The sequence below is a fragment of the Lampetra fluviatilis genome, chromosome 3, assembly GCF_964198595.1.
Source record: "Lampetra fluviatilis chromosome 3, kcLamFluv1.1, whole genome shotgun sequence".
NCBI lineage: Eukaryota > Metazoa > Chordata > Hyperoartia > Petromyzontiformes > Petromyzontidae > Lampetra > Lampetra fluviatilis.
In genome coordinates, this window is record NC_136277.1 from 21184718 (window position 1) to 21212697 (window position 27980).

Sequence of the window (27980 nt, forward strand, 5' to 3'; positions counted from 1 at the left end):
GATCACCATTGTAGCGATCTTAAATATGTTTTTCCCAGTTATGTCAAACAAATATCTACTCAGAAAAAAACACATCTTAAAGGCAACATCTTGGCAAACTTTTTTTTCAAAGTCTGATTTCTAATGCTCACCTGTATTTAAGTAAATTAGTATCTATGAAATCAGTAAGTGCAAAGTGACGTTCACCTGCACAAAACACGCACCTTCTGATGCAAATGTCACACATGCTGCTGCCGAGACCAAAAATAAACACCCGCGTGCTACGCGGTTGGAAATGTCGTCACTGTGCTCTTGATCACTCCCAAAGGGTGACAAACCATCAGCCCTTCCACGACGAAACGTCAAGTGATATTCGGCATGCCAGCATTGGACCATCAGCACAAGACGTGGACAAAGTGTCTCGGCACGCACAACCATTGTATTAACAGTGACAGTATTATCGTGTTGGCAGGAACTATTTTTGCTACATGTTTGCCAAGTCATGAATTGTACAGACACATTTCGATTTAAAGCTTTCGTGACTGCAGGGATTCATCTTCTTGGTTCTTTCGGTAAAGTCACGTAGAATGGAAATAATAAAAATAAAACATAATAAAATAATTCTCACATTTCGGCCACAACGCAAGCAGCCGTCCTCAGGTGGAGAACAGGTCTGACGAAAAGAGAAGACAGACCTGTTCTCCACCTGAGGACGGCTGCTTGCGTTGTGGCCGAAACGTCGTGAGAATTATAGTTTTATTTTTATTATATTATTATTTCAATTCTACGTGACTTTACCGAAAGAACCAAGATGTACAGACACACTTTAGACGTATGCATCCATAACTATGTTTTTTTTGCGTGAGTTTTTTTTATAGCGAGTAATCAACTGCATATCTGATTTCTCTGGAAGCGCTTCTATTTTTGGTGTTCCAGAGTGGAGACATGTTTATGTGTGACAGTACTCTGCGTGTGGTAAGACAAATAATTAATGCTTTAATACCAAGTGTCACTCATTAAAGCAACATGCAGCATGTTTCCGTCATAGCCCAAATCTTTTTAGTTAACGATCTTCTATCTGGCACCACACGGTGCACCTATTCGTCGACGCATGCACGTGTGAAAGTTGTGGCGTATGACTGCCTCCTTCCTTCATCATCATAAAGGTTTTTGGGTTTGATCGCGTTATATAAATGCGTCGCAACCCTCCACCACTCGACACGGCAAATCAGTAAAAAATGTGTCACGTTAACAAAACGCCAATTAGTTACTTCTTCAGCCCACCGGTGTGTTTCAAGAGTGAATCCACAACATTTAGAATTTGAGTACGACGTTTCGCTGGTAATTACATCCAGCATCTTTGGGCGATTTGTCCAAAGATTCTGAACAAATTGCAGAATGTATTCCTACACGTGTGTATCAAGCCAAGTGAAGATGTTTGTTTGGTGATGTCGCACACCTATCCATCCAAATGTACATCACTGCAATAACGAGATGCCTTTAAAAAATAAACAAAATAATGTTCATTCAATTTTAAATCCTCTGCGTTGTGTTCAAATATATGGAGATATATTATCCTCGAAAGCGAGTGCAAGTCTGTGCATATGAATTAGCTCATTATTGAAAGTTTCCCACTCGTCAAAGACACAAAAAAAAGAATTAACACTTTAGACAATCAGTGGGGTATTATACAAGTAAAATCAGACAAACATTATTACCTCGCATGCCAAACATTATTAAAAATGTATTGTCACGGACGTTATAGCTCGATTTTGCTTTAACTTTTTCATGTTTTTGTTAAACTAATTCTATCATCCACAATTTTATGCGACTCGCATTATTTTGCCCGTGAAAGTGAAAAACTGTAGAGCAAAACCAAAATAAAATGTTTGGAGTTTCAACATGAAGGAAAGGATAAATGAATACACGCGCTATGTAAATTCCTCTTAAAATGCCTAAAATTTACATTTGCTATGTCGGTTGGAAACATGACCACATCATTTGTAAGGGTCTGTTCTGCAGACTTCCTCTCACTCCCACAGGAATGTTTTCATCTTTTTATTTTTAATCTGTCAAAAAAACATGAAGTGCGTGGAGCCATGAGCCTCTTCAGCTAATCTGCGACGCACATACAAAGCAGAGCAAACCCATCGTGACAGTCTCTTCTATGCGTCAATCTGTGGTGTTTCCCCTTAACCCACAAAGTTGCGAACAGGAGAGTCAATGAGGGCATCCAGCGCGATTGCAGATTGGCCGGACCAGTAAATAAAGAGTCGTGATCACAGCAACGCGGATATTGTTTACATGCATTTATTTTGAACACGCGTGTTCATTGGCAGATTGCAACAGGGTGAAAGGTGGTCATCGTCTAATTACAGGGGTGGGGAACCTTTTTTCTGCCAAGGACCATTTGGACATTTATAACATCATTCGCGGGCCATACAAAATTATCAACTTAAAAAGTAGTCTGCTATATTTAGTCAAACATTTCATTAACTCACCCCTAATGTGATGGCTGGAACTGCTTCTCTTTGGTGAGGCGTGTGATGTTAGCTGGTATTGATGATGTTGCTACTCGCAACTGCTTTTCCAGGTTTGCTCCTAGATTTATTGAATTTCGAGTCCCGCCTGCAGTTGCCTTGGCAGGGCCACACCAAATGATTTCGCGGGCCGGACGTTCCCCACCCCTGGACTCTAATACAATACTCTATTTTACTCTACATCGTAAACCTATGCTTTCACTTGTTTGAAAGGAAATCAATTTACCTGATAAAATAATTATGCTAATGCTGTCGCAGTGAAGTTGTGTACAGTATATAAAATATTAAAAATGCTAGGTTTTATACAAATACAGCCCTTTTTGTCAATTCACTGCTGCATGATGGCCTCCCCACTTCTGTTGCGGGTATTTTGGCCATACTTCACCACACCGGTCAGTGCACGTTGAAGGCGGCGAGCGTAGTAGACGTAGGAGCATCGTACAATGCAATAATGGATTCTGCTTCTCACACGCGCAGCCCCAGTGGGTTTTACTCAGTGATAGTCAACTAAATATTTTCGTAGAAAGACCTTAATGAAAGGCATTACGGGCAACCTCCCAATGGAGACGCAATACACATGTTCGAAATGATAGCTTTTCCCTGGTGTACCAATTGGCCATCAGCCGACGCACCCCATAAACTGCCACAGCACACACGTGACGCGTCAGTGCAAATCACAGCATAAATAATGTAATTATGCGTATTATTGTTGCCAGGATATAAACGAGGTGAACCACTTGCTGGATGTTTTATTGCTAGATTACAGAAGTGATACTGCAGTGGCACGCACACTATCACTCAAAAAACACACAAGTGCCTTGTGCCAACATATCACATAAGCAAAGCGAAATGGGTCACCTACACAATCGTTATCCTTCATCTTGAAGTTTAATGTTTAATCAAGTCACCTGCCGCATGCCTTGTGTTGTACGAAAGCATCTTTCGGTCCAATTTGTGTAAAACTCGAAATCCTTCACTGGCATGGCAACTTCAAACAAGACAGTGAGATGACATCGAGGCGTTATCTATGCACGCAAAAAAATGGCAAAGATCCCTCGTATAGCCTGCAACAGACTGTTGGGACCAGTGCTGTTAGCGGCACACGAGGGGGTGGGTGGCCAACACCACGCCCGGCAGCCTGTGTCTCGCTAATGGCGATGTTTACACACTGCACCAGGTACTAATTTGAGGGTGAGTCGACCTAGGGGAGGCCCAGGACCGGTTCAGATAATCATCACTGGTGTTGGCCGTGAGCGGGAATCGAACCCGGGTCGCCAGGTTCGTAGCGCAGCGCGCTAACCGCTACACTACCCCTCCCCACATGTATGCACGTACACACTCACATAGACACATGTGGAGGTTTACCATTTCTCTTCTCATGTCTCATATTAGTCAAATACGTTAACTCTTCAGTCCCCCACAAGTTTACCAGTCCGTCACACTTAATGCAACTTCATCAATACACATGCCGCACGTGTTGACTGATACAATGCAGAATGATCGTTCGCTGGAAATAATGGCAGTTAAGGAGGGCAGAATTGGGTAAATCTAATAAATACCAAAATAATATTGCTCCATTGAGAAAGAGGGATTTACATATAAATGTATCCGACACACATTCACAAACACACACATACATGCAAGCACACAGTACCAGGCGAAACATCCTTTTGGGGCACACCCAAAATCCCATTGTGAGTGACAAAGAGAGATGTGGGTGGACAGGATGAGGGAGATTGCTTTCTCCTCCATTACTTCTCCCTTAACCCCTCTGCCCCCCGCCCCACTAATCAAACGATGCGGGACATGTACTTCCAAGAAATTGCCATTGAGTGCACCTCTAAGATGTATTGCTCGGCGTCCTGTTAAACATCATAATCAGCATCAAGAGCAGAGCTTAACACACTCGACCAACGACAACCTTGTCACTCAACCAGGGTACAGGTATTTTCTAGTAACACAAAAAAAGAATGATTATTGAAGAATAAGCTGCAGCTTCTTTGCACTGGACTTCAAAGTTATTTCTCGAATGTGCATCAAGACCATAAGATGACAAGTGGCCAGGAGACACACAATTGGTAAAAGTTCGTTGATTTTTCATGCACTTCCAAAGAAAAATGTAACCTAAAAACAATGAGTGGTATTTCACGACATTTTCAAAACAATATTTCACAGAAACGTGCGCAGATTAATTTGGCTTCTTTGAATGAAAAAATATGTTTTATCTCTGAAATCCCAGCTCCCGGCTGCAAGACGTTGTGCTGCCATTGTGGCTTCAGATACCGAGCTCTTTATGCGAAGATGAAGAGACGCTCACCATGCAGTGCACAACGTGAAGTAGCCGAGTAACAGGAACCTCGCCGTTGAAAAAACAAACGTGGTCGGGACATCACAAGAGGCCGACACGGCGGTGCATCTGCAAGTCACGCAGCTGCAATTTTTCAAATATTTCCTCTCATTCATGAACCTTTAAAATAAAATTGGAGCGCTTGTGACACCGTATGACCTACGTGTGTAGCTACACAATAACCTCAAATTAATAAATGTACAGACAACATGAGCAGCTACTGCTATGGCAATGTCCACATGCAGTTCTATTTGGATTATTATGACTGAGAGGCAAAGCCTCGGTGGGATGAGTTGCAGCTCCCCGTGCTCCACACACACTCCTGGATTGACAGCACTTCACCCCAAAATACACGCATATTTGCACGTCCACGAACACAGACACGCATGCTGAATCGCACGCCGAGGGGCAGGCAGCCCTATCTTTGGCGGTGGCTGGCCAGCAGATACTCGGAGCTCTTGCACGTCACAAAGCTCTTGATGTTCCTCAGCGAGCCGCCGGACGTGAAGTACGCCCACGTGCCGAAGGCAGCCATCATGAGGTAGGCCGGTATCAAGCTAGCCTCGTAATTGGGATTCGCGAACGTCTGCAGGCAACAACAACGCCACCGTTGTGAATGCGGTGTTTGCACAAGTCACCATGTTTACAATACACAGACAAAAAGACGAAGATCCCCCTTATAGCCTTAACAAAATGTTGGGGCAAGTGCTGTTAGCGAGCACCTATGAAGGCCGGCACAGCACACGAGGGAGTGGGTGGCCAACATCACGCCTGACCGTGTTTGTCTTCCTAGTGGCGATGCTTACGCACAACACCAAGTACGCATTTGAGGCCGAGTCCACCGAGGGGAGGCCCCGGACCGGTTCAGATAATCATCACTGGTGTTGACTGCGAGCGGAAATCGAACCTGGGACGCCGGATTCGTAGCGCATTGCGCCAACCACAACACAACCGCTCTCCACAAAATACAGAGCAGACAATGGGATCTGCGTTTGGCTAATGTATAGCTAGATATTGATATTTCTCATAGAGGTGACAAAACTGAACAAACACACAGAATACGAATCTAATCATAGCCTGGAGGTTAAAGTATCATTGGCATTAAACGATATAAGTACCAACATCGTCTTGTAAGACATGTTGGTAAAGCCCTCAAATTTCATTTGGAGGATTGTGAGATCATTACTTGATCAGCTGTCAGCTAACCATCGTTGTGAGGTCAATACAATGTGATGTTAACAATGGTCATGATTTAAGACTGGCCCCCATTACAGCAATGTGGAATTACCAAACTGGGAAAGGGCTGCTAGTGATAAGCATTCATACAATGCTCATTCTAACAAGGAGATGTTTCACTGCACATTAAATGTTACAAATTGGACTCTTCGATAGCATCAATTTAAAACGTCTCTTGAGATTGATTATCAGACACAGCAACATGCTCAGACACGATCTGACCGTTCACTGCCACACAGTCATGTCATCAATTGCAGATCAGTTTGTTCCCACATTACATTACAGCTGATGAGGCAAAACACCAGGCCGTTATATTGCAAAAAGGAATTGTCAAACAAGTCGCAGTCACAAATAACTGTATAATAAGGCATGTTCACACCAACGGTACATTTTTGGGTTTTAATGACAGCAGAAATAAATGCCTCATACATGGAAGAATGTTCACATTAATTTGGCTATGTTAATTTTTTCAGGAGTGCTTACAAAAAAATAACTCACTTAATTTTATTATGCCTCTGAACACACTGGTTTTGTCTGGTCCTCACTTTTGCCAAATTGAAGCAATTAAAACAACGTGAAGTAAAACATTGGGGGCAATGCGGGCCACTCGTCAAAAATGACCACCGTAGCCACAGTGGGGGTGTGGTTAGAAGGAGGAATAATTATAGAGGACTGGGGCTGTGACAGGAGGAGCAGCACATTGTCAGGGAGAGCGATTAGACACACAGAGCGAGAAATAAATACAGCAAAACAGAGACACCGTGAAAGAGACACAGACCGATACATAAAGACAGATAAAGACACACGGATGTCCACACAGACAGATTGAGAAGCAAACATGAAGACAGGGAGTTAGAATCAAGGACAGGGAAAAAGATAGATGAAGATACTTCAAGATACTAGATAAAGAGTATGAAGATACTTGCCAACATATTGAAAATGTACGTCAACAGAAGTCATAATTAGGAATAGCAGAATAGCCAGGTAAGCCAATTCGTAAAAAGTGCTATTCGCTGCACCTCCAGTTAATGATAATGCACTCAAGATGTAGACGCACGCTGCTGACAATGCTAAAAAATCAAGTGCTCTAATATTTGCCTTGTTAAAACAAAGGGCTATATGGAAACATTTGTCTGGAATACTCATTCAGTCACAGGAATGAATTATTTTATATCGACAAGCAAACAGATGGCTTCCTCGTTATTATCCACAGCGTGTCGAGGTATAAAATGAGCAGTTGTACCTTTGACAACTCATCTCCCCCTCGCTCTCCTTGCAAAAGAAAGTTGACAATGCATGTTACAGGCCTCTCACCGCGACAGGTAATTGACGAGGAGCTGAATGAAATTGGCTCTACACATTTCACACTCACCAGTGAGGACACGAAGACGTGGCTTAAAACAACCGCAGCCACTCCCCACCAGTGTTTCCTGTCACAGGACTGGAAGAAGACCACACCCCAGGCAGTGTGCAGGAGCACCATGGCCATGGTCATGAAGGCTGCAGGAGGAGACACACATGTGTGACGCGAGACTCAAATGCAGGGAATGAGCAGTGAGTAAGAGTGCATGTTTTCAGCCGTGTCTGGTGATCAATTTTTAAGATTTGTCAACCACGTGCGAGTCGGTCGAGTTGACCGTAAGTCCGGTAACACATTCCAGCGCTCTGAAGTCAAACGGCTCGGTTCAAAAGCATAAAATGGTAATTCGTGCAGGAAATTGCCAATTTACGTTGCATCCTGAACAGTGGACGTTTTAGACCATATGACATTGTGTGCTGGTGTCATATCACCGTATTAAAACATTACCTGCAACTATATTGTACGAAAATAATAACTCACCTTTCTTCATAAAATTAATCCTGTGTCTCCTTTGAGATTGTACGGCATTATTACACAGCTAACATATAAACTCACAACTGAACATGAAATGTGTACATGCCACTTGTTTATAATTCAAGTTAATTCCCTGTGAAGCAAATCATAATTCTCCATAACGCTGTTGTGCATAAACATGTGCTCTTGTGAAGCTTATGAATAATAATATTTTTTCCCATCAAACCATAGCAGCTTAGATAGTTTTCACAACAGCACAGAAAATTAGGTTTTTGGGTTGAGTCTCTAAAAGTGTAAATTTACATACCGGTAATACAAGTGTGAAAAGCAAGTCAGGAAACATTTGGAATTTAATAGTTTCATGTTCAACTCTTGTTTACTGAAATTTTCAAATAGCATGCATTTTTGTGTTTTTTTGTTATAGTCTAAACACCATGAGCCAAATTTAATTGTTGGTGAATGTCAATTTTCATCAGATATTTGGCTAAAATGTGGCAATGCCACCTTTATCAATAATCCATACAATTTCCATGGCAATGTGACTCATTTGCACTATCCACATCTTGGCAGACAGTTAAGCATTTCCCTTTTAAAAATCCACAAAATTATAAGCATCACAATAGAAAATATCTTAACAGTAGTGTCATTGGATTTCATTCACTAACTCAGAAGTGGTATTAGGGACCTTCATTGGAAACAATAGAGTATATGTTTATACATCCGAGTGCTGTTTAGATGTGTTTGTCAAACACCACATATGGCAAAGTAAATGTAAGAGCACACCGAAGTCATAAAATGTATTTAAAATTAAACAAAATTAAGGTGAGTTTCACAATTTTACACACAAGAACCTGGTTTTACCTCGGAAAGTTGATTGCAATTTAACCCAGGAAGGTAATGCCATTTAACACACCTCTATTTGTTTAGAAATCTGGCTAAGGGAATTACCTTCCCGAGTCAACACTTGAATAACCAGCAAAAATACACAATCAGATCAAGGACAAAGACTGCAGTAGTTAAAAAAAAACTTAACACAGCAACAAGTAAGGCCAACCTGATGAGAGGAAGTAGTGTGCAGAGTCTCCGTGGATTCCTACCGTCCCAGGGCCCAGAGACTCGGCAAGGATGTTCACGCCAGAAAAAGCACCGCTCATCATGCCGAAGCCCAGGCCAGACACTGTAGAGGAGGAGGGACAAGGCAGACAAAACAAGTGACAACGAGTACTGCATGAGCCAACACTGGAGTCGAGGCTCGATGCCAACCTGTTAAAACAAACAATGGGACAATGCTCAATCTGAGCCATTGGTGGAAATTCCACATTCTCATGGCATGGGGCCAGTCTATTAAAAGAATAACAACTTTTGTGGTTGTCATTTTGTTGACCACGAATGAAATATAGGCACACCTCGATTTTAACGCGTAACCTTCAGATTGCCAAAGCCCTCCAATTAGCATAGTTGGCTACGTACGTTGCAAACAAAGTTTAAGGGATAAAAAGTTCCAATGGTTAATTCTAAGTCCAACAAGGAGATGTATGGAAACAACAAACATCGTGAGGCCTTTGCTGTAAAAATGCCAGCCTCCCAACTTGTCGTATAAGCTTGTAATCCAGATCTTTAGATGCACATTGGTGGATCATACAGATTTTAACAAGATGACCAGTCGATAGCAGTGCAGAAAATTGAGTCAAACCAACATTTCTTAACTTTTGATTGGTATCATTTCATACTTGGGTATCCTCTGGGATACATAACACTCATTAGGGAATTTGCCAAACATCCCAATGCAAAACTCCTCCGGCAACACGTTCAACACTTAGTAAAGCGTTCATGGAAATATAACATTATACAATTAGAGCCAATGATGTCAGATAATTATGAAGGCTTCAGAGCATTTATGAACATATCGGTTGCATTTGAATCTAGGAACATGCTCATCAGCAGTACTCCAAAGAGTTATTGTTGTGTCTGAACTGCTTACTGCATCCTGAAGGCACGTTTCTATAGGATACCAGACGTTGGAATGGTATAGCTATTGGCAAGGCAGCAAGCTCTTGCTTAGCTGATTGAGGGCATCATGGTGGTGAGATGTTAACTACCTTGCCTGGTATACAAGAGGTTGTGGGCTTCATTCCATCCCGGAAGCCTGTATATTCGGAGTTTGTATGCTGATCTCATCACTCCAGCCCTACAGAGTCTGTTTTCTCGGCTGTGTGCTCTACTTTTGCTGCCATTCCATCACTACTCCCATCCATCAACCATCATCCACTGTCATGACATTACCTGCCCAATCCATCTTATGTTCCTGAACAGCTGATATGATGGAACTAATTCACATTTGTTCCCCGAATCATGTGTTCCACTTTCTTATTCTCGGTCTAATACCAAGCATACATCACCCCCACCCTCCATGCTTCTTTACGTAATTTTCAACTTTTGCTGATTTTTGTTTTAATTAATGTCCATGTTTTTGATCCACACCATTATAGGCAATACATGACGATTGCAAAAAATGCTCACTCACACAGGCAAATTGTTTTCATTTATAAATTGCAGTTTAATTAAAGCACTCCATCCTGATCTCACTGACCTCTTTATTTTATGATTTTGATCCCCATTGATAACTCAACATTTCTTAATGATGCATATTATATTGCTTTCCAGTTGTGTGTGCGTGTCAAAGTATTATTTTCTTTTGTTCAGCGACATTTTCACCACACACCACATTAGTTTAATTAGTTGCATTTGTAGAAATCCCCAAATAACTCTCTCCACTGCACTATGCCTCGTCTACAGCGGCCGTATGCTGTGCACCTTGCGATCACATTGCAGTACGCTAGAGACAAAAACAAGCTCTGGATGCAGACGCAGCCATTCAGTGTCCTAATTACCGAGTCTTAAAGACACGCAAGGGCAAATAGTCATACGTACAACAGCAGCCATGTGTGGCTCTCACACAGCGTTGAATAACCAAGCACAAACTGGAGTTCTGTGGAAAGAAGTATTCAAGGAGCTGATAACCAATTTCAACATTTTCAGGAAATATAAGTACCAATTTTCCCATTTCTAAAAGAATGCATAAACGCTACCTTGCATAAAGACACCCAAGCTCCTCTAAGGACTAGGGACCCTTTAAAAAACCAAAGATGTGTACTATTTGACAAGATGGATGACCTATATCACAATTAGAGCAAGTCAGATTGTGGCCTTGCTCAAGCAAGAAATAGGGTGGTGTTCGTTCATCTCCGTTGGTGGTCCTGAGCTAGCAATGGAAATTCCGCATTCTCATGGCAGGAGTGAGTCTTTCCAGAGTGGTGTTGAAGTTAAATATAAAACTAAACTATTTTTATTTTACCAGGTACGGCCCATTGAACTGTACAGCAATTTTTCAGAAGCGACCGGGCCACAAATGATAGTCCAATGGGAGTGGCTTATCATGTGGAAATTTATAGAAGCCACATATTTTCAACGCATGTTTCTAAGTGTGGAGTGAAAACCCAGAGTACACGGAGAAAAATCCACGTAAGCACGGGGAATACATGAAAACTCCAAATATATAGCCTTCAGTGTTGGGATCGAACCCACGACCTCCTGTATACCAGGCAAGGCAGTTAACATCTCGCCAACGTGTCACCCAAATGGATGGTATAGAGCAAAAATATTTATTGACAAGCTGTTTTTAACCCCCTTGGATTTTAACGTAAAATCTTCTAATTGCTAGACAAGCATTCCAACCACAGCTCCACCTGGCTGGATGTGCCAGGCTACGTGATGTATAGAAAAGAAACAAACACTTCAAATCCTCAGGTTATGTTTTAAATGAGTTGGTTTGGAAAAATATATTGCCACTTAAAAATATGACACATCTACCGCATGCGATTTTTTGCACAATTTTGGCATATTGATTTCACCTGGTAATCGGAACACATCAAGCTTCTTTCAATGCAAGTGCAAACCTTGAATTCAAATTTAAAAGCAAATACGATTTCAATCAAATAGAATCACTATGATGCTCTAATAATGGGCTGTTTAGCCATCGAGTTGATTTAATTTTTTTCATTATGAAATGGCTACTGTGCAATTAATTGCTGCAGATCCTAGACCTGTGTACTGATGGGGGGAAATGTCAACGTGTCTGCAGATTCAAAACCTGTTAAAAAATCAGGTCGAAGCTCAAGGCCACACATCAGGCAAATATGACGCAAACGTTATGATTACGTTAACTAGATTACTAAACCACAGGCAGGCAAAAGCGCTCATTACAACACAACATTCAAGGCGGAAAACTAACCACTTATGTCAATAAAAAAATGTTTCCTTCAAAAAGGTTCAAAAGCTTAAGAAGGCTGCTCTGAAGGATAATTTCCCAAAACATGAGCCCGCGACATTTATTTTCTCTCGAATAATGCAGTTGTCATGATGAAAATTGTGAGTATTTTTTAACAGTAATTTGCAATTGCTTGCTCAACCCACGACTGGGAGAAGGGCCTTGAGGGAGCTGCAGAGAAACACTCAAGAGGGAATCCAGGCCTTCACTTTCATGCTGGCCACACATTTTTAATAGAACTTGAACTTCTTTCACACCGTACTTGACCAACCGTGCCAATCAGTTGGATACTCCCACTTCACCCCTGCACACGTGACCTGACCAATGGAGCAACTGTGGTGTACCCATTCATACTGATAGGTGGAGAGGCAGGGGGATTTACCTGCGTCATTGTTTCAACTGTGTCACGACAAGATCGAACCTGCGACCTCTGGATTGCAAGTCCAGTCTGCGAAGCATTACATCACAGCAGCTTCCAGTTACAATGCCCTCACGTGCATTTTAACTGAAGCTGTGCAAAGCAATAAAATATTGGGTCAAGCACACGTCTTCTGTTCATGACAACTAGCACTGCCCACGTATTTGCACGGGATACATGGCCGGGGTTGAGGGTGCATGGGCGGGGGGAGGCGTGACGTCGGCGCAAGGCACTACCGGCTCAACGCTGCGGGATGCAAGTGACATCACAACCGCACACTTCACATTGCACCAGCTAGCCAGAAAAACGTCGTTATTATAATATAGTATGACGCTTTGTCCGACTTGAGCGTCACGCGGCAGGTTACATTTTAAGTCTGTTATTGCATAGAAGCATCGTGTATCACGTGACATTTTGAGTATGTTATTACATACACGGTTTACATATATAGGCAAAACAATAACAAAACACTGTTGGATTCTGGTGTGCGAAGAAAGAGAGAGAACACTACAGATTGACAAGAGTGCAAACCTTTTCTATTACGGAGAAAGGAGTTGCCTAGTTAAAAAGAAACTGGATTTACAGAGCGTTCAAATGCTTGAGTACCTTAGATAACATTGACCAAATGTGCAGAGTGAAAAATAAACTATCCCTAACCCCCGTGGGTTGACAAATCTTTGCATCCAATGAAACACAGCATGCCATGAGATAGTCCACTTATCCAATAAATCGCCATTTGAGTCTCTTACGCATATTCTTGCCGAGATTTTACGTTCTTCATAATCATTCCTTTGATCCTGAAAACTACAATTGTGCATTCCAAACGGACGCCTGATATATGATCACTGGGAGACCACAGCGATACTACGCTGCTCCAGACACAGTGATCTGGCTTGACCGACTGAGTGTCAAATTGTAGTTGCTGCTCTGTATCTACTACATCAGTCAGACGAAAGAAGAAGACCATAGAGAAACACATTCCTGCGAAGGGAGCTGGTAGGAACGTTGGGTTGCTCGGTCAATGGCCAGGGTCAACGGCGGCGTGGTGTATTCCGCAAATATGCCCGACTTTGAGGGCGGGCACAAGCCGGCGTGAGTAGGTTAAACGTCGAGTTTTATAAGGGCACCACGGGGTGACCAGCCCCTCCCCACCCTCCCCTCCCCACCCTCCCCTCCCCACGTAGCCCCTCCCCACCCAGACCCTCCCCGCCCCTCCCCACCCTCCCTTAAATTGTAATTATTTAATAAATGAAAGCCAAACAATTCTTAAGGACATATATACATATATATACACACGTAGATATGTATCGCTAAGATTACATTTCCAGACTAGCAACACAATGGGGAGCAGGGAAAAAAATCAATGAAATACCACTGTAAATGCAGAGAATTGAATCACAGGCTCCTGCTGATGGATTTCTAGTTTTAACTACAATTTATGTATTCTTTTAAAATGTCCAAAGAGATTAAAGGAAGTGCTGTTTTTCTTCTTCGTAAGGTAGCAAGCCATTAATGTATTATGAAGGATGAAGAAGAGCTAAATTGGAGATGTATGCATTACCACAAGAGATCAAACGGAAAGATTGAATCGTACAGCCATGTACACCACACGCAGTGGGCAAGTGGTTGTGATATTCATGCGAGTGACAAATGGTCGTTGCCTGGTTATTTAAACACCACCAGCATAATTTAGTTTGTTAAAGGGCAAAATACAATAAAAGGAATAAAACCAGGATGATGGATCAATACGTTGCTGATGACTCATTGCGTGTCAGCTGGAGGGAGCTACAGTGCTCAGTGGGAGGGAAAAATCTAAAAGAAAAATCAGCGCAGCGGTTTCCAGCCACATTGGTTTACTCCACAGGCACTGCAGTTAAGCAGCAGAATTATCTACACTCAACATTAGAAGCCTAATTCACAAGTTGCTGGAATCCATTATTCCACCATTTAGCAGAAAATTGCTTGATAACGTGTAACTTAATTATCCAGTTTCCACCAAATGCAAAGTGATTCTTCAACAATTGCTAAATTCTGCCAAAACGGAGGAGTAATCTCGGAGGGCTGGGACAGAAATGCAATGGCACGAAAAAAGGAGTTGAACATCCCCACAGAAATGTGGCATTTCAGCTGTAAAGGGGCATGGATAGAATATTGGGTGCGGTAAAGGCATGGCGCCCATTCCAAACGATTCAAGGTGCCAAACAATAGACGCACTTTGCCAAAATGTGGGAGAATTGCCATAATTTTGCCCACCTGGAGTTGCTGGACTACAGACTAATGTCTACCTCCCTGCAGAAAAGCCATTTGCAGCATTTGAGACGTAACTGAAAATGGCTCAGTACTCAGAGGCTTTGATGTGTAAATTGTAAATATTTACATCAAATCGCAGGAGAAAGGCAATCTATCCAAACGGTAAGCAATGGTGGACAGTGCATTAAAGTTTGCTTAAGAATGGTTAAGGTAGAGGTACAGCCCTGCAATTTCTTGCTCACACCAGTGTTGATGGAAGGGCCTCCATTAGAGGGAGTTCTACTGAACCTTTCAACACGGTGTTTTTGACCTACTCTTCGTATTGGAGGAGGTGCGAGTACTCGCCTCACCCAACATGGGGAAGAATCTGCCAATCTACATCTGACGTTAACCTAAGTTTGTTGAAAAAGTCAAATTGTAGCACTGCTCAAATGAAGCGGCCTGGCCACAAATGATAGCTCAACGAAGTGGCTTATCGCGTGGAAATTTATAGCAGCAGCCAAATACTCTAAACGCATGTTTCTAAATGTTGAGGAGAAACCCCAGAGGAACCAAAGGAGAAAAATCCACATGACCACGGGGACAACGTGCAAGCTCCAAATATACAGGCATCAGGGTCAGGATCGAACAATTCGCCACCGTGGCACTTAATCAATTCTTACAAGCAAAAGGGGGTCTAATAAAAGTCAGGACAGAAGATGTTTTCTTTAAAACAAACTCCAGAATTCCATCTACAAGACACTGTCCTTGTCTCCTTTAGCATTTCAAGGGCAGCATGATCCAAACGACACATCTATGTTGGAACACTCAACATACAAAGCCATAAAGCATTTCATTTTCTCACTGTGAGAGTTATTTCTGTTAATAAAATATCGCTGACATGTGTCCCTTTGGTCTTGTAGAATGTGGCATGCTTCCCACACCCCACCCATTCCACACAATACTGACGCATAGTCTGACCTTCATGAATATTCACTCAAAATATTTTTTGAGTGGTGGTGGGAGAAGGGGCTCTGAAAACAAAAAAACATCAACCCTTATGCCCTCTAAACCCACAGCGAGAACTTGTTTTTGCTTACGCCTTGCAGTTCTCCTGCAACATAATGCATGCTGATGTTTTGTTTCCCAAAGAATGCATTCACCATGGAAGAGGATGCCTGTCCCCAAGGATGTCCAACATTTATAAAGAGTGGTATATTTTATTGAATATTTTTTTTTCAACGTCTAAAATGTAAAGCGGCAAATTGACACTTCAATATGAAGGAAACAAAAACGCTTTTATATGAAAAAAATCATGATGCTGATGTTCTGGACTGACTCCACAAAATTTAAAACGTAATCAACTGAGCACTGGGGTGGAGTTAATATCTCTGTTGGTGGTTCAAAACTGGCAGTAAACATTCTACATTCGCTGGTGTGGGCAAGTCTATTTGACGACCATTCTTAGCTGCTCAAAAGTGGTACTCATGCCATTGAACATCGCTGGAAATAGAAGCCACAAAATTATGATTGTAAGGCAAGCACTGAAGCCACAGTGCTGCCCGGTCACATTGCTGCCCAACAATATCCTTCCAAATTCCAAGATGAAAAATCTACAAGTGTTCTTTACTACAATTGTATATCGCACAACATTTATTGTATTAATTACGAGTGCAATTCCCCTTTGTACGCAGCCTTATTCACATTACTACTAAATTTTCAAAGTTAGTTTAGATTTGTATTAATTGAATGTTGTTAAACTATTGTGTACTTCAATTTTCTAGATGTAACTCAGATCACCCTTGCATAAGAGGCAATGCTTCATGTGTCTCAATACGTTAATTTCATCTCCTGGTTAAAAGAATACTGACCGATACCAAAATCCTTCATAACACATTATGGTTTAAGTGTTAATGAACAACTGCTTCCATTTGCAAAGCATGGAAAGTTTTAGGTGGATGAAACAACTAATTCGGTACGCAAGGGCAATCCATTACAAAAATGGAAATTACCAAGCATCGTACAAGAGAAGGCTCATGAAATAGCCAATGACGGTAACCAGGTCACGCTATTAAAACAGGGCATGCAAGCACCTAATGAGCTATTAAGACAGAAGCATTACAGAAAAAAGACCGGCTGCAGGATTGTGTTGCAAAGCTATCCATTTGCATACACATGTGACTGTCCCCAACTGACAGGTAAAGAGTCGATCCATTTTTAACCCCCCGAGAGCTTCCATCACACTATGTCGAACGCTCATCAATGTTCAAGCTCAAGGTGTATGACCTTTTCCAAATGCAGCTTGCTGTACTGTGTACTATCCTTGTTTTTAGGTGAGGCGTGGTAGTTTTCTGCCAAAATTCTTGTCATTTAATCCTCCACTACCTAACTAGACCGTTACATTTACATAGATGGTATTAATGTGCCAAAGTATTGATCAAGTTCTCAGCAATACATCTTCTCACCAGTCGCTTACCAACGTCATTCCCATTTTTTATGAATTGGGCTTGGCTACTTAATGCACAATTTTTTCTAAAGAAACCCATTTCAACAGCGATTGCATCCGAGCTGGAGGGTGTTGTTGACCACCATGCGAATAACCTGTCTTGCAGGATAAGCCTACCCTAGCCGTCCACTTGTCAGTCTGCTCCTCCACTGAACAAGCCGAGCAATTTGAAAAGCGATTTGCCGATTACAAATGAAGTATTGGGATTATTGAACACAGAAAAAGAAAGCGGCAACAGTAATTGCTTTGAGAACCTGGGTAAGAATTAATGCAGCCATCCATGGCTAAAATGGGTTCTTCTCAAGTGCGGTGAGTTGATGGATCTCAGCCTGGTTACCAAGAAATGCACCATAAAAGAAAATAATGTATTTTGTTACACTCTGGCTATGACAAATTCAGTATAATTGACATTCAGCAGACAATCATTTCAAGGGCATATACCAGCTGTGTGCCCCTCCTGTAGAAATATGTCTATGGAGTGAATTCAGAAATAATTCTGTGATTTAATCTACCAGATGCATGCTCTGCACCGATAGCTGACAGTGTTCTCAATGGAGTTGTATTAATTTTGCAATCGGACAGCAACAGTACAACTGGAATTTCATTCGGGGGGGAGGGGGGGGGGAAGAGTAAAACCTATAAGTATAGTATTCCATATTGGGCATCATAATAATTGTCAAGGGCCATGATGCCCCAGATATATAGTGTAATGTTGATGTATTCAATATTTGCTCTCGAGTAACATAATAAACTAGCTGTACTCGCCGCAACATATGCCGATCTATCAGGTCTCACGTGTTGCAGCAACTCTTTCTCCTGCGTCAGCTGTTCTCCTGCTGTGTTCGTCTCGCCTGATGACGGTTGCTTGTGTTGCGATCGAAACGTCGTGATCTATTAGTTTTCTACCTACGTGACTTTACCGAAAGAACCAAAGAGTATGGATTCCTGCAGTCAGGAAAGCTTCAAATCAAGATAGCTGTACTTATAAATGGGTCTATTGCATTTTTGTTATATTTCTCATAAAGGTATTGTACTAAGTTGCTACCAATAAACTATTTTTAGTCCGTGACGCATCAGACGAGGATTCATACTTTTATGCAGATTTAAAGGTTGCTGGACCCAGTTGTATAGTGGATAGTGAGACCTCCTTCCCCAGTGGCAAAATATAGTAATAGGTTTTTACCCTTTCAAATGGTACAAAAACTGACACCTTTATACAAGGGATCATGTTTGCAATAACCACAACACAAGCAGTCAAAAATGTTTATTGCAAACATGATCCCTTGTATAAAGGTGTCAGTTTTTGTACCATTTGAAAGGGTAAAAACCTATTACTGTACTATATTTTGTCACTGGTAAAGGAGGTCTCAGTGTAAATGCTTACCCCGAGCTTTCAATACTCTGACAGTGCGCTGTCTTTGAGTTGTACGCATTTTGGCGTCATCTGGTCCAACACCAATGGAGACTAGGCTCTAAGAAAAGCTGTCCCGGGTGTGAACCAATAAACTTCAAAGACAGTGCATATCATTATCATAATCAGAGTTGTTTCTTTTTGTTTGCATTTTGACTGCTTGTGTTGTGGTTATTGCAAACATGATGCCTTGTATAAAGGTGTCAGTTTTTGTACCAGTTGAAACGGTAAAAACCTATTACTATATTGTGCCACTGGTAAAGGAGGTCTCATAGTGGATGGTAAATGTGTCTGAGTACAGAAAGAACAAGACCTGCTTTCAAATTAGCTGTAATAATAAGGTAATCCTCTACAACCATTCATTTGTTTAGTGCACTGTTATGTCATGAACGTGTTTCCCTCTTTATTCAAGAAAGGAATGCCGATCATCTCGATTTAAACAACAAAATGTTAGGTTTTTGAAAGTGATACTAATAAAAAAAATGAATAGATATCCAATCAGTATATACACTACCAACCTTCAAATTGTATGTTGAGCACTCTAAAAACAGTCATACTGCCCTAGACTTCATGCAGACATGTGAAACCTGGTTGTATGATAACATGAAAGTGATAAATAATTACTCATCTTGCTATCCCATCTTGCTATCCCACCTATTTATGAAAGCCACCGTTAAGGAAGCAACTCCATGTGTGGGATGTTCTCAACTCGCTAACCCACCAGCAAAAAATAACACGAAACAAACTGCTTTATTTTACATTGTCGTTAATGTAAATTTCATCACAAACCACGGGAGCATAAAAAAGGGGCCAACACCAAAGAGAAATAATAACAAAACACGATCAATGGTAGTGACCCAAACACATCGTGAATGAGGCGAGGTCACAGTAATATCCCAAACTCCTGACAGCGGCTAAAATCCAGAGAACAACAATAACAACAGTTCCATCCCACATTGTATCAACCATACAAACATCACCCCAAAAAGCACAAAAGCTCCATTAGCCGTAGGCAGCAGCACACAAGATTTTTTTTTCCCGTGTGATTTGGAAACTGAAAGGAAGCAGTGTTCACTATTACTTTATATATTTTGCCAATGATCAATTGCTGCTTAAGCCAATGAACTAGTCATGAGTAAAATAAATACTTGGAAAATGTCCATATAACGAAAGTCTATACAGAGACTGTATAAGTTTCACAAACAGGTTAAGTTATGCATAATTTATATGTTTTCACATAAAACCGGATGACTCAAGCAAGATACTGCTGACCTCTGCACAAAAAACCAGCAATCACTGGTTTTGACTGCAACAAGGTAGCATTGCCAAAGGATGCACGTGGACCATGGTGAAGGACGACTGAAATCAAAGCTGTGCGCTATGTAAACAGCAGCTTCGTGTTTCATACTTTGGAAATGGTGTGTAACAGCAGCTATAACTTCCTGCAACAATAAATTGTTAACTCGTACATGATTCGTACGTTTCAGTTACATTTGCAGGGTTTTAACGCTGTTGGTTATTAAGCCATTGCTTTACACTTGCTTTACTTCATTTGACAGTTTCTATCGCGGCTCATGTGTAATTAATCACGGGGAGATTGGGTCATGTTAATCAAGAACCGCAGAAAAAATATTACATGCATAGACAGCATTTCTTTGCAATCGCCTGTCTACATGTTGACAAGCCAAGGGCATAAAGCCGTTTCATGGTCTCTGCACCTAAATGGTAAAATAATAAAAAATTTGTTTAAAAATAGTTTACAGAAATCATCACTTAAGTGCAGCCACTGATTTCAGAGCACTTAGCGCGATAAATCAAACATTATTTATAGTTAAGCACGCACACATTAACATCTGGCCTCTGAAGCAAGCATACAGGGACTGACCCACACTTACCGTAGGCCATCTGTCGGATGGATATGGGGGCCATGCTCTCTTCACCAAGAGATGCTAGCCCTTCATTAGCCTTCCTGCAACACAAAATAAAAATTTAAAAATGATAAAACATGCATATCTAAATAATTATACATCCTCTAGCTAACATCATAAATCAGTTAGAATTGTCTCCATACCACAATATTTAGTTTGTTGTCGTTCCCCCGCACCTCCAATTAGCACAGTTAGCTACGTACGGTGTGAAAAAAGTTCAACATCGTGTGTTGACGTCCCATAAAGGGCACCCACTGCATTGGGTCCAGACAGTTCATGGGCTCAGCTGACCCCCCAACGGGAATTTGAATTTGCAACCCTCCAAATACGAGTGAAGACCTCTTCCAACAGTGCTACTCGATTCGCTAATAATAAAAAAAATACATGCAAGTAACTGAACAAGCAAAATATGTCAGCATACTAAGGCGAGAGGCCTCGAAATACAATTGCTGGTATGCTAACAACAGCATGCCACAAGACTGGATAATGTATGTACGTATGTTGAACTTCTTCCACACTGTATGTAGCCAACCATGCGAATCGGAGGTGCGGAAAAAACTATCAAAAATGTTCATTAAATTCTAATACCATGTCAACACACTTTATGGGAAACGTTTATGAAATGTACCGTAAAAATAAGAAACAGTGAAGTTATGGTGTAGTGCTCATCTCCATTGGCAGCACTGAGAAAGAGGTGTTAATTCCACATTACTCTCTGCACAGGACAACTGTTGTTGATTTCCCAGTGCTTTTTGTATTGTATAATATCCCTTTATCCCACAGGGATAAGTATAGGCTGAGTCAACCAGAAAATCGATTTTTAGCTTATGAGCCAATTAGTATAACCACTGTTCCACCCACACAAATATAAATAATTAACTAGGTAATTTTAATTGTGTAAAAGACGTGCAATGCTTCTTTTGGGTCAGCAAGGAGGAAAAACATCATTAACTGCGAACAAAAACCAGTAAAAATCAACACGTAACTAAATCAAATATAAACATGAAATTCACATATTCTTGAATGATAAGCATGACATTTACAATGGTTTTACCTTGTGCCACAACATTCATGATTATTTTGGAAGACATCATTTGCAATGATTATATTTCAGTTTTTCGCATTATCCATAAGTGCATGCAAAAACATGACTTCCTAAAAGGTATTACAAACGTTTAGCAACCCTAAATGTCAAGCATGGTGTATGGTCAGCCAAGTCTCATGCCCGACAAGGCATAGCGAGTGACACCTTCAACGAGCAAACAGCCAACAAAGGACTGTATATATGCTGTATGTAATTGGCAGTATGTATGTATAACTTCTTTCGCACAGTACAGTAATTGGTAGTCATGTGATAGATCACATTCATACATGCCATGTGGCTTGATTGTTCTCATATTTCAGTCGGTTCGATCGATAATAAAACTGAACTGCATCCCATCATCCTTTTGGAAATAATTAGCGATTTCGTAATAAGTACTTAAAACATTTGATAATTGATCAAGAATCCTAATTGCAACAACCACATTATCGATATTCCATTCCAACATGCCTTTCTGTACAATTATTTCCTTTCCTAATTCCAGTTCCACAATAAACCATGGTAATTCCTCTTCCCGGCGTGTTTCTCCAATCATGCTTTACATGTGTTACTCTCCCAAGCAAAAGCCACTTTTTACACTTTAAAACGATTCTGTCTGTGTTACAGAGTACCACTGTGGTGATTACATACTTGATAAGACGTGGGAGGAGGGGGGGAGTGTTTCTACTGATGCCGAAAATGATTACGGCTTACAGGACACGCTCTATTCATCAAAATAAAATATTATCCATCTGCCAAAGGGAAGGAAAGATAAAACTAATGTTTGACTTCAATGCTTTTATTTCCATATCAACTGCACACTGAGAAGGCAGGGCATGCAGTGCTCAGCTTACCAGTTAAATGCATTTACAGCCTACGACTTGTACTGTGTAAGCACAATTTACTGCAACGGTATGTGAGCACATTATGTGACACCACGTGGATATTATGATATTTTATATGGTCTACCAATTTTTATTGGACTAATCTCTACGTGTAGTAGCAGCAAAACTGAAAATCAAACCAAATTTTAAGCGGTTTAAAATTATGTCTATTACTCCCTTCCATATATTTCATGAGTCAATAGCCAGACAGGCGAGTGATTAGTGTTTAGAGTGCATGACTCACAATTTTAAGTTTGGGGGTTGACTTAGCCCATCCTACCTCTGGAGTTATAAAATGAGGTTAACATTGTGGTACAAGTGATTGTCCAGTGTCGTGAACAACCCCCAGTGTAGAAACATGAAATCTCCTCCATCAGCTCAAGGCTGTAAAGAAACTAGAGTAAGACTTTAGAAATCGCAAAAGGGGCAATCAATGAGGTGAGACAAAAACAAACTCGTTAACTAAAGAAAGTACACTTTATAGCGTCCCACCATTTGCAACCAAAACACAATGTCTGCCATTCCTCTTAAAACACGATGCAGCAGAATGCTCTGATTGTGCAACCAGACTAGACGGAGCCACATTAACTGCTGGTTCTCCGTGCATAGCTTTACACCGCAAGGATCAGTTGCAATCAGCAAATCTATTAAGCTTTGCCAATCGGTTAAGTGTGAGAAATACGATCCTGTGAATACTTGCCCCCTGCTGCTACACACCTGTGTGGACAATTATTGATTCAAACAGTCTTCAGAAGCAGTCAGAGGCAACCAATGCTTTTCTCAAAATGCAGATAAATTAACTGCTGTGGGAGTGAAATAAAAACTCAGCACGCCTAGTCATAATGTTTTCTGCACAAATGAGTTTATGTGGCAACTTGTGAGACTAATGCACTATACTGTATTCACAAATTTTACAAGTAATTTCGGTCTTGCATTGTACTGTTACAGCTGAATACATTTTAACAATGAAGATGAATACTCTTTGGTTCTTTCGTTAAAGTCTTTCTACCTACGTGACTTTTACCGAAAGAACCAAAGAGTATGGATTCCCGCAGTCACGAAAGCTTCAAATCAAGAATGAAGATCAATTAATGTTTCATGTTGCTTTATAGCAATTTGTTGATGGGCGCCAGGGTACATTTGTTGGCAGGGGTAGAGGTGTTTACAACGAGGATCAAAACAAAATTCAACAGGTGGCAGTTAAGTAATTTATCACATTTAATCTCCCAGAACTTAGACAAATATGGTGACACTGCAGGAAACTGCCATTCACAATCGCCCCTCCAACATCACAATGTAATTTATCGTTATATCAAGACATCTTGCCACATGCTAGTGGCAGTGCAGGCATTCAACAAAGGACTGTTATCAACATTCTCATGGTTAACACCACCCAATTTCAGACCGTCAATCACGCTTGGAAGTGATGCTTAATCACAGCACAACTAAGTTGGAGCGGTAACATGGCCTCGTGGTAGCTCGTTTGCCACTTGTCGCAGAGGTTCACAATACGAATACAGTGGCCGCCACGACTAATACTGCAGGTGTATTGACCATAAAAATATAACATTCCGTGACATTGCTCGTAATAGTAGGCCAGTCTGGGATGACGTCATGGTGCAAATATATTTTTGTTATAATTCAAATGACGAATTTGTAACAAAAATAGCAATCATCACCGACAACTGTGAAAACTAGGTAGGACCATTCTGAAAAGGCTTTCCTGCGTAAGCAAGCATAATAATTGCTCTTTGGTTCTTTCGGTAAAGTCGCGTAGAAATAAAATAATAAAATAATATAACTACATTTAGTTCGACCTGATGATGACCGATTGTGTTGCAATCGCAACGTCGTATTCTATTATTTAATTTATTTTATTTCTACGTGACTTTACCGAAAGAACCAAAGAGTAATTCATGCAGTCACGAAAGCTTCAAATCATCACAATAATGTTTCTGTGACTCACTTCAGCAGACGGAAGTACCCGTAGCGGAAAGTTTCCTGCATGGCGATGGAAAAAAGGACGCCCATAATCAGCAGGCCTCGCTGTAGCCCCTCATTGGTCTTGTCACTGAGCTGGTAAGCGATGAACCACAGCAGGGAGGACATCAGGAGCGACACCAACCAAAAAAACGCCCTGCAAAGTGGACAGGCCACGTTCAACAAACACACGCAGTCACAATTATTGTGATATAATTCATGATTTTAAATTGTCCGACCAGTGTTTTCTTTCTTTGGAGCCTAGGCTCCAAAGAAAGCTGTCTCTGGTGTGGACCAATCAGTTTCAAAGACAATGCATAAATAATCAGAGTATTGTTTTTTGTTTGCATTTGACTGCAAGTACTGTGGTTAATGTAAGCATGATTCCTTGCAAAAGGTGTCAGTTTTGTTGCCAGAAAAAAGGGGAAAACCCCTATTAGTAGATTCCGCTGTAGTTTATTACCAGTTCCTGACTTTTCAAATTTAGTTCAATTCCCATTAAAGGTGGATATCTGAACCGATCTTGAGTCCCCCCCTCACCCAAATGCCCCATCACCAACCCACATTGACAAGCATGGTTAACATTGGTCAAAAACATCACAAACAGCATAACTGTGGATTGAAAATGGTAATTTTATTCTCTATCGGCTACATACTTCCACATTTATGTCAACATTCATGGAATTTATATAGCACATCTGGTTAATGGGGAAGAATAGGCTATGAACTTGGTTTCCTGAGTTCGACTTCCATTAAATGGGAAATTATATCTGAATGGTTCACCCCCACCCCTATCACCAACCCACACTGACCAATTGCTAAACTTCCATGATCAACACAGCATGGAGAGGCTTTCATCAAGCAGCAGATTCATGAGCTGAACATTCTTATTGTCAAGCACATTCTTCAGAGCGAACAATTGTATTACAAGTTTCCCAACACAAAAGTTATAACATCCCATTGCTGTTCAGATTTTTCACTTCTATCATTTATTGGGGCTGTTTCAATCCTAATATTTATCTTACCCCACGTGATATAAGCCAAGTCAAGAATAAATAGTTTCCAAACATAAACGGTAATACGTGGGTCTTGCCAGTGTTACTTTGTCCAAGTTAATATTTAACTAGGCCGAATACTGTACATGTTTTATGAAATGACAGGTTACAATTCATAGAACAAATCAATAAGCAGTTGCCACACTGTCTCAACAAGGTTGCTCTCCACAAAGGTCCAGAAACAGACAACACTGTTGACCAGCTGTTGAATACAAGTGGTCTTCAACACTTGCATAATTTGCCAAACATATGCAGACCACGTATCGAATTACGTGTCGAATTAGTTACACCGTAACACTGTAATTATAATGTGTGTATGCATACACTATAAACAGGCGACTAGCAGAGCTGACAAGTGCTTGATTTGAAATCAGAAAGTAACAAGACAAAATCCCGGTCGGTGATCAACATTTCGCATAATTCCTCTGAGATTGATTAAATAATTTTTAAAATGTGGGCAGCCATCAGTGGTCGTCTTATGGAGAACCTCGCATGGAAACACTTTGCCACCATAAATATGGTTCATATCCAGTCAGACTGAGACCTTGGGCGAACGATATACCGTACACTGACAACAGCTGATTTACTCGTACCACATGCACAGCGTTTGGATCAGCTCACTTCGTCCCCTTCTCATTGCCCATGCATACGTAAGGCATGGACCAGAAATCACACACATTGACAAGAAGATGCAAGTGTCATTAACCATGATATAGCAACATGCAGCAGCTGCCAAATACCCAAGGCAATTCTCCGCTCACCGAGGGCGCTAAGCCCAAGCGGACACACGTTTCAATGTGCAACCCCGGGGACTATGTTATGGTAAGGGGGGGCAATAATGAAATCCATTTGAAAGTCACAAATTACAAACGTGTTAGTTGCACTGGTGGTGGTGTTTGGTGTGGTATTTTTGTTATGATAGTGACTAGTTTTAGTGATTATGTTTGTGGTGCCGTGCGAAACACGTGGGCGATGTGCTTCTGTAATTTATAATTGATCGCAGACGTTTGCTGTTGGTGGTGTTAGCCGAGAATGCTCGCAATGCTTATGGTAGTTTACATTTAAACACGATTGACTAAATTCGTGGCACATGTACCACACGTATCGTGTACGACACGGGTCCCCTCGTATCCCACATGTCCCGTCTCTCACACATCACACATGTGAGCTCTAGTGCCCCGCGTCTCGCACACACACGTGTCCCGTGTCCAACACGTCTCGCAAGCAGTGCCCCGCGGCTCACGTATCGCCCATGTGCCTCGTGTATCCCCCACCCACCCCCCCATCACACTTGTGTGTCGCCAAGTCCCACAAGCCGCGCTCACCCTGCGATGAGGACGATGACTCGGAGCGGGTCTCTGGCTATCGTGAACACGAAGAGCGCGAACGCTGGCCCGAACGCGATGAAGGTGCACCCGAAGAACACAGTCGCCGTCATGACGAGCAAAGCGGCGGTGGTGGGGACGACGACGACAAAGAGGGGGGAGAGAGAGACGGAGACGAAAGTTGTAGGGAGTGGCAGCGGCCACGACTTCGCCTGCCGGCCCACGAGTCGCTAATCCCCGCAGGGAATCTAGGCAACGCCTAAAGCTCCACTAGGCCGCGGGAAGACCCACACGCTCGCTTCCAGCAGCTCATAGTAGTCAACCTCAAACAACAAAAACATGAATCTAAGTAAGGACACGCGACGCTTCCCGGGGGAGCTATGGACCCGACGCTCGCAGTGTTAGAGTTTCATAATTATTATTTTTATTTTTTATAAATTTATCGGCAAATCGCTCCCCACCCCAACCTCGACTGACTCCGCACCGCCAACCGGTCGCAGAACGGGGCCGACATTGCCGCTGTATTCCCCAGCGCGGATAGGCGATCGCCGGCCTCTGATTGGTCGAGGCTGAGCGAGCGGACCAATCGCACGCGTCGCAGTCGGCCGCTACCGCTAATGCGCGATAGGGAATGTAACGAGCGGGCGAAGGGGGGGGGTCCTCTCCACACCCCACATTGCGATTAACCAACGAGGGCGGGTTTCGATCCATCGATTCCGCGTCGATTCCTCCGCTGTATATATCAGTCCACGCGACGAATCCTGTTTGGACGAATCGATTAATTACGATTAATTACGTTCAGGCGTGTCTCGCTTAACGAGCCGAGATGCGTTCCGCGAAAATTGCTCGGTAAGCGAAAACTCTTTAAACGATCATCGTTTTCCTATTGACTCACTCTCC

The 27980-nt window shown here is 41.8% G+C and overlaps 1 protein-coding gene across 1 annotated transcript; it reads right to left on the reverse strand.

The window, feature by feature from the left end:
- Positions 1–738: 738 nt before the first annotated feature.
- On the reverse strand, positions 739–27596 carry LOC144954331 (gamma-secretase subunit Aph-1b-like). Its single transcript, XM_078884852.1, has 6 exons — positions 27081–27596; positions 24687–24857; positions 20723–20796; positions 8991–9113; positions 7475–7602; positions 739–5452 (listed from the first exon to the last, which is right to left on the reverse strand). The coding sequence occupies exons 1-6, from the start codon at positions 27191–27193 to the stop codon at positions 5285–5287; spliced, it is 777 nt and encodes a 258-aa protein (XP_078740978.1). The 5' UTR covers positions 27194–27596; the 3' UTR covers positions 739–5284.
- Positions 27597–27980: the final 384 nt, after the last annotated feature.

What these genes read in the sequence shown, in the direction of transcription:
- LOC144954331 (XM_078884852.1), bottom strand. Translation starts at nt 27,193, where the DNA reads ATGACGGCGACTGTGTTCTTCGGGTGCACCTTCATCGCGTTCGGGCCA. An exon ending in GGGTACTTCCGTCTGCTGAA is followed by an intron (nt 20,797 to 24,686) that starts GTGAGTCACAGA and finishes TTTGTGTTGCAG; the next exon opens with GAAGGCTAATGAAGGGCTAG. An exon ending in CATCCGACAGATGGCCTACG is followed by an intron (nt 9,114 to 20,722) that starts GTAAGTGTGGGT and finishes CCTCCTCTACAG; the next exon opens with TGTCTGGCCTGGGCTTCGGC.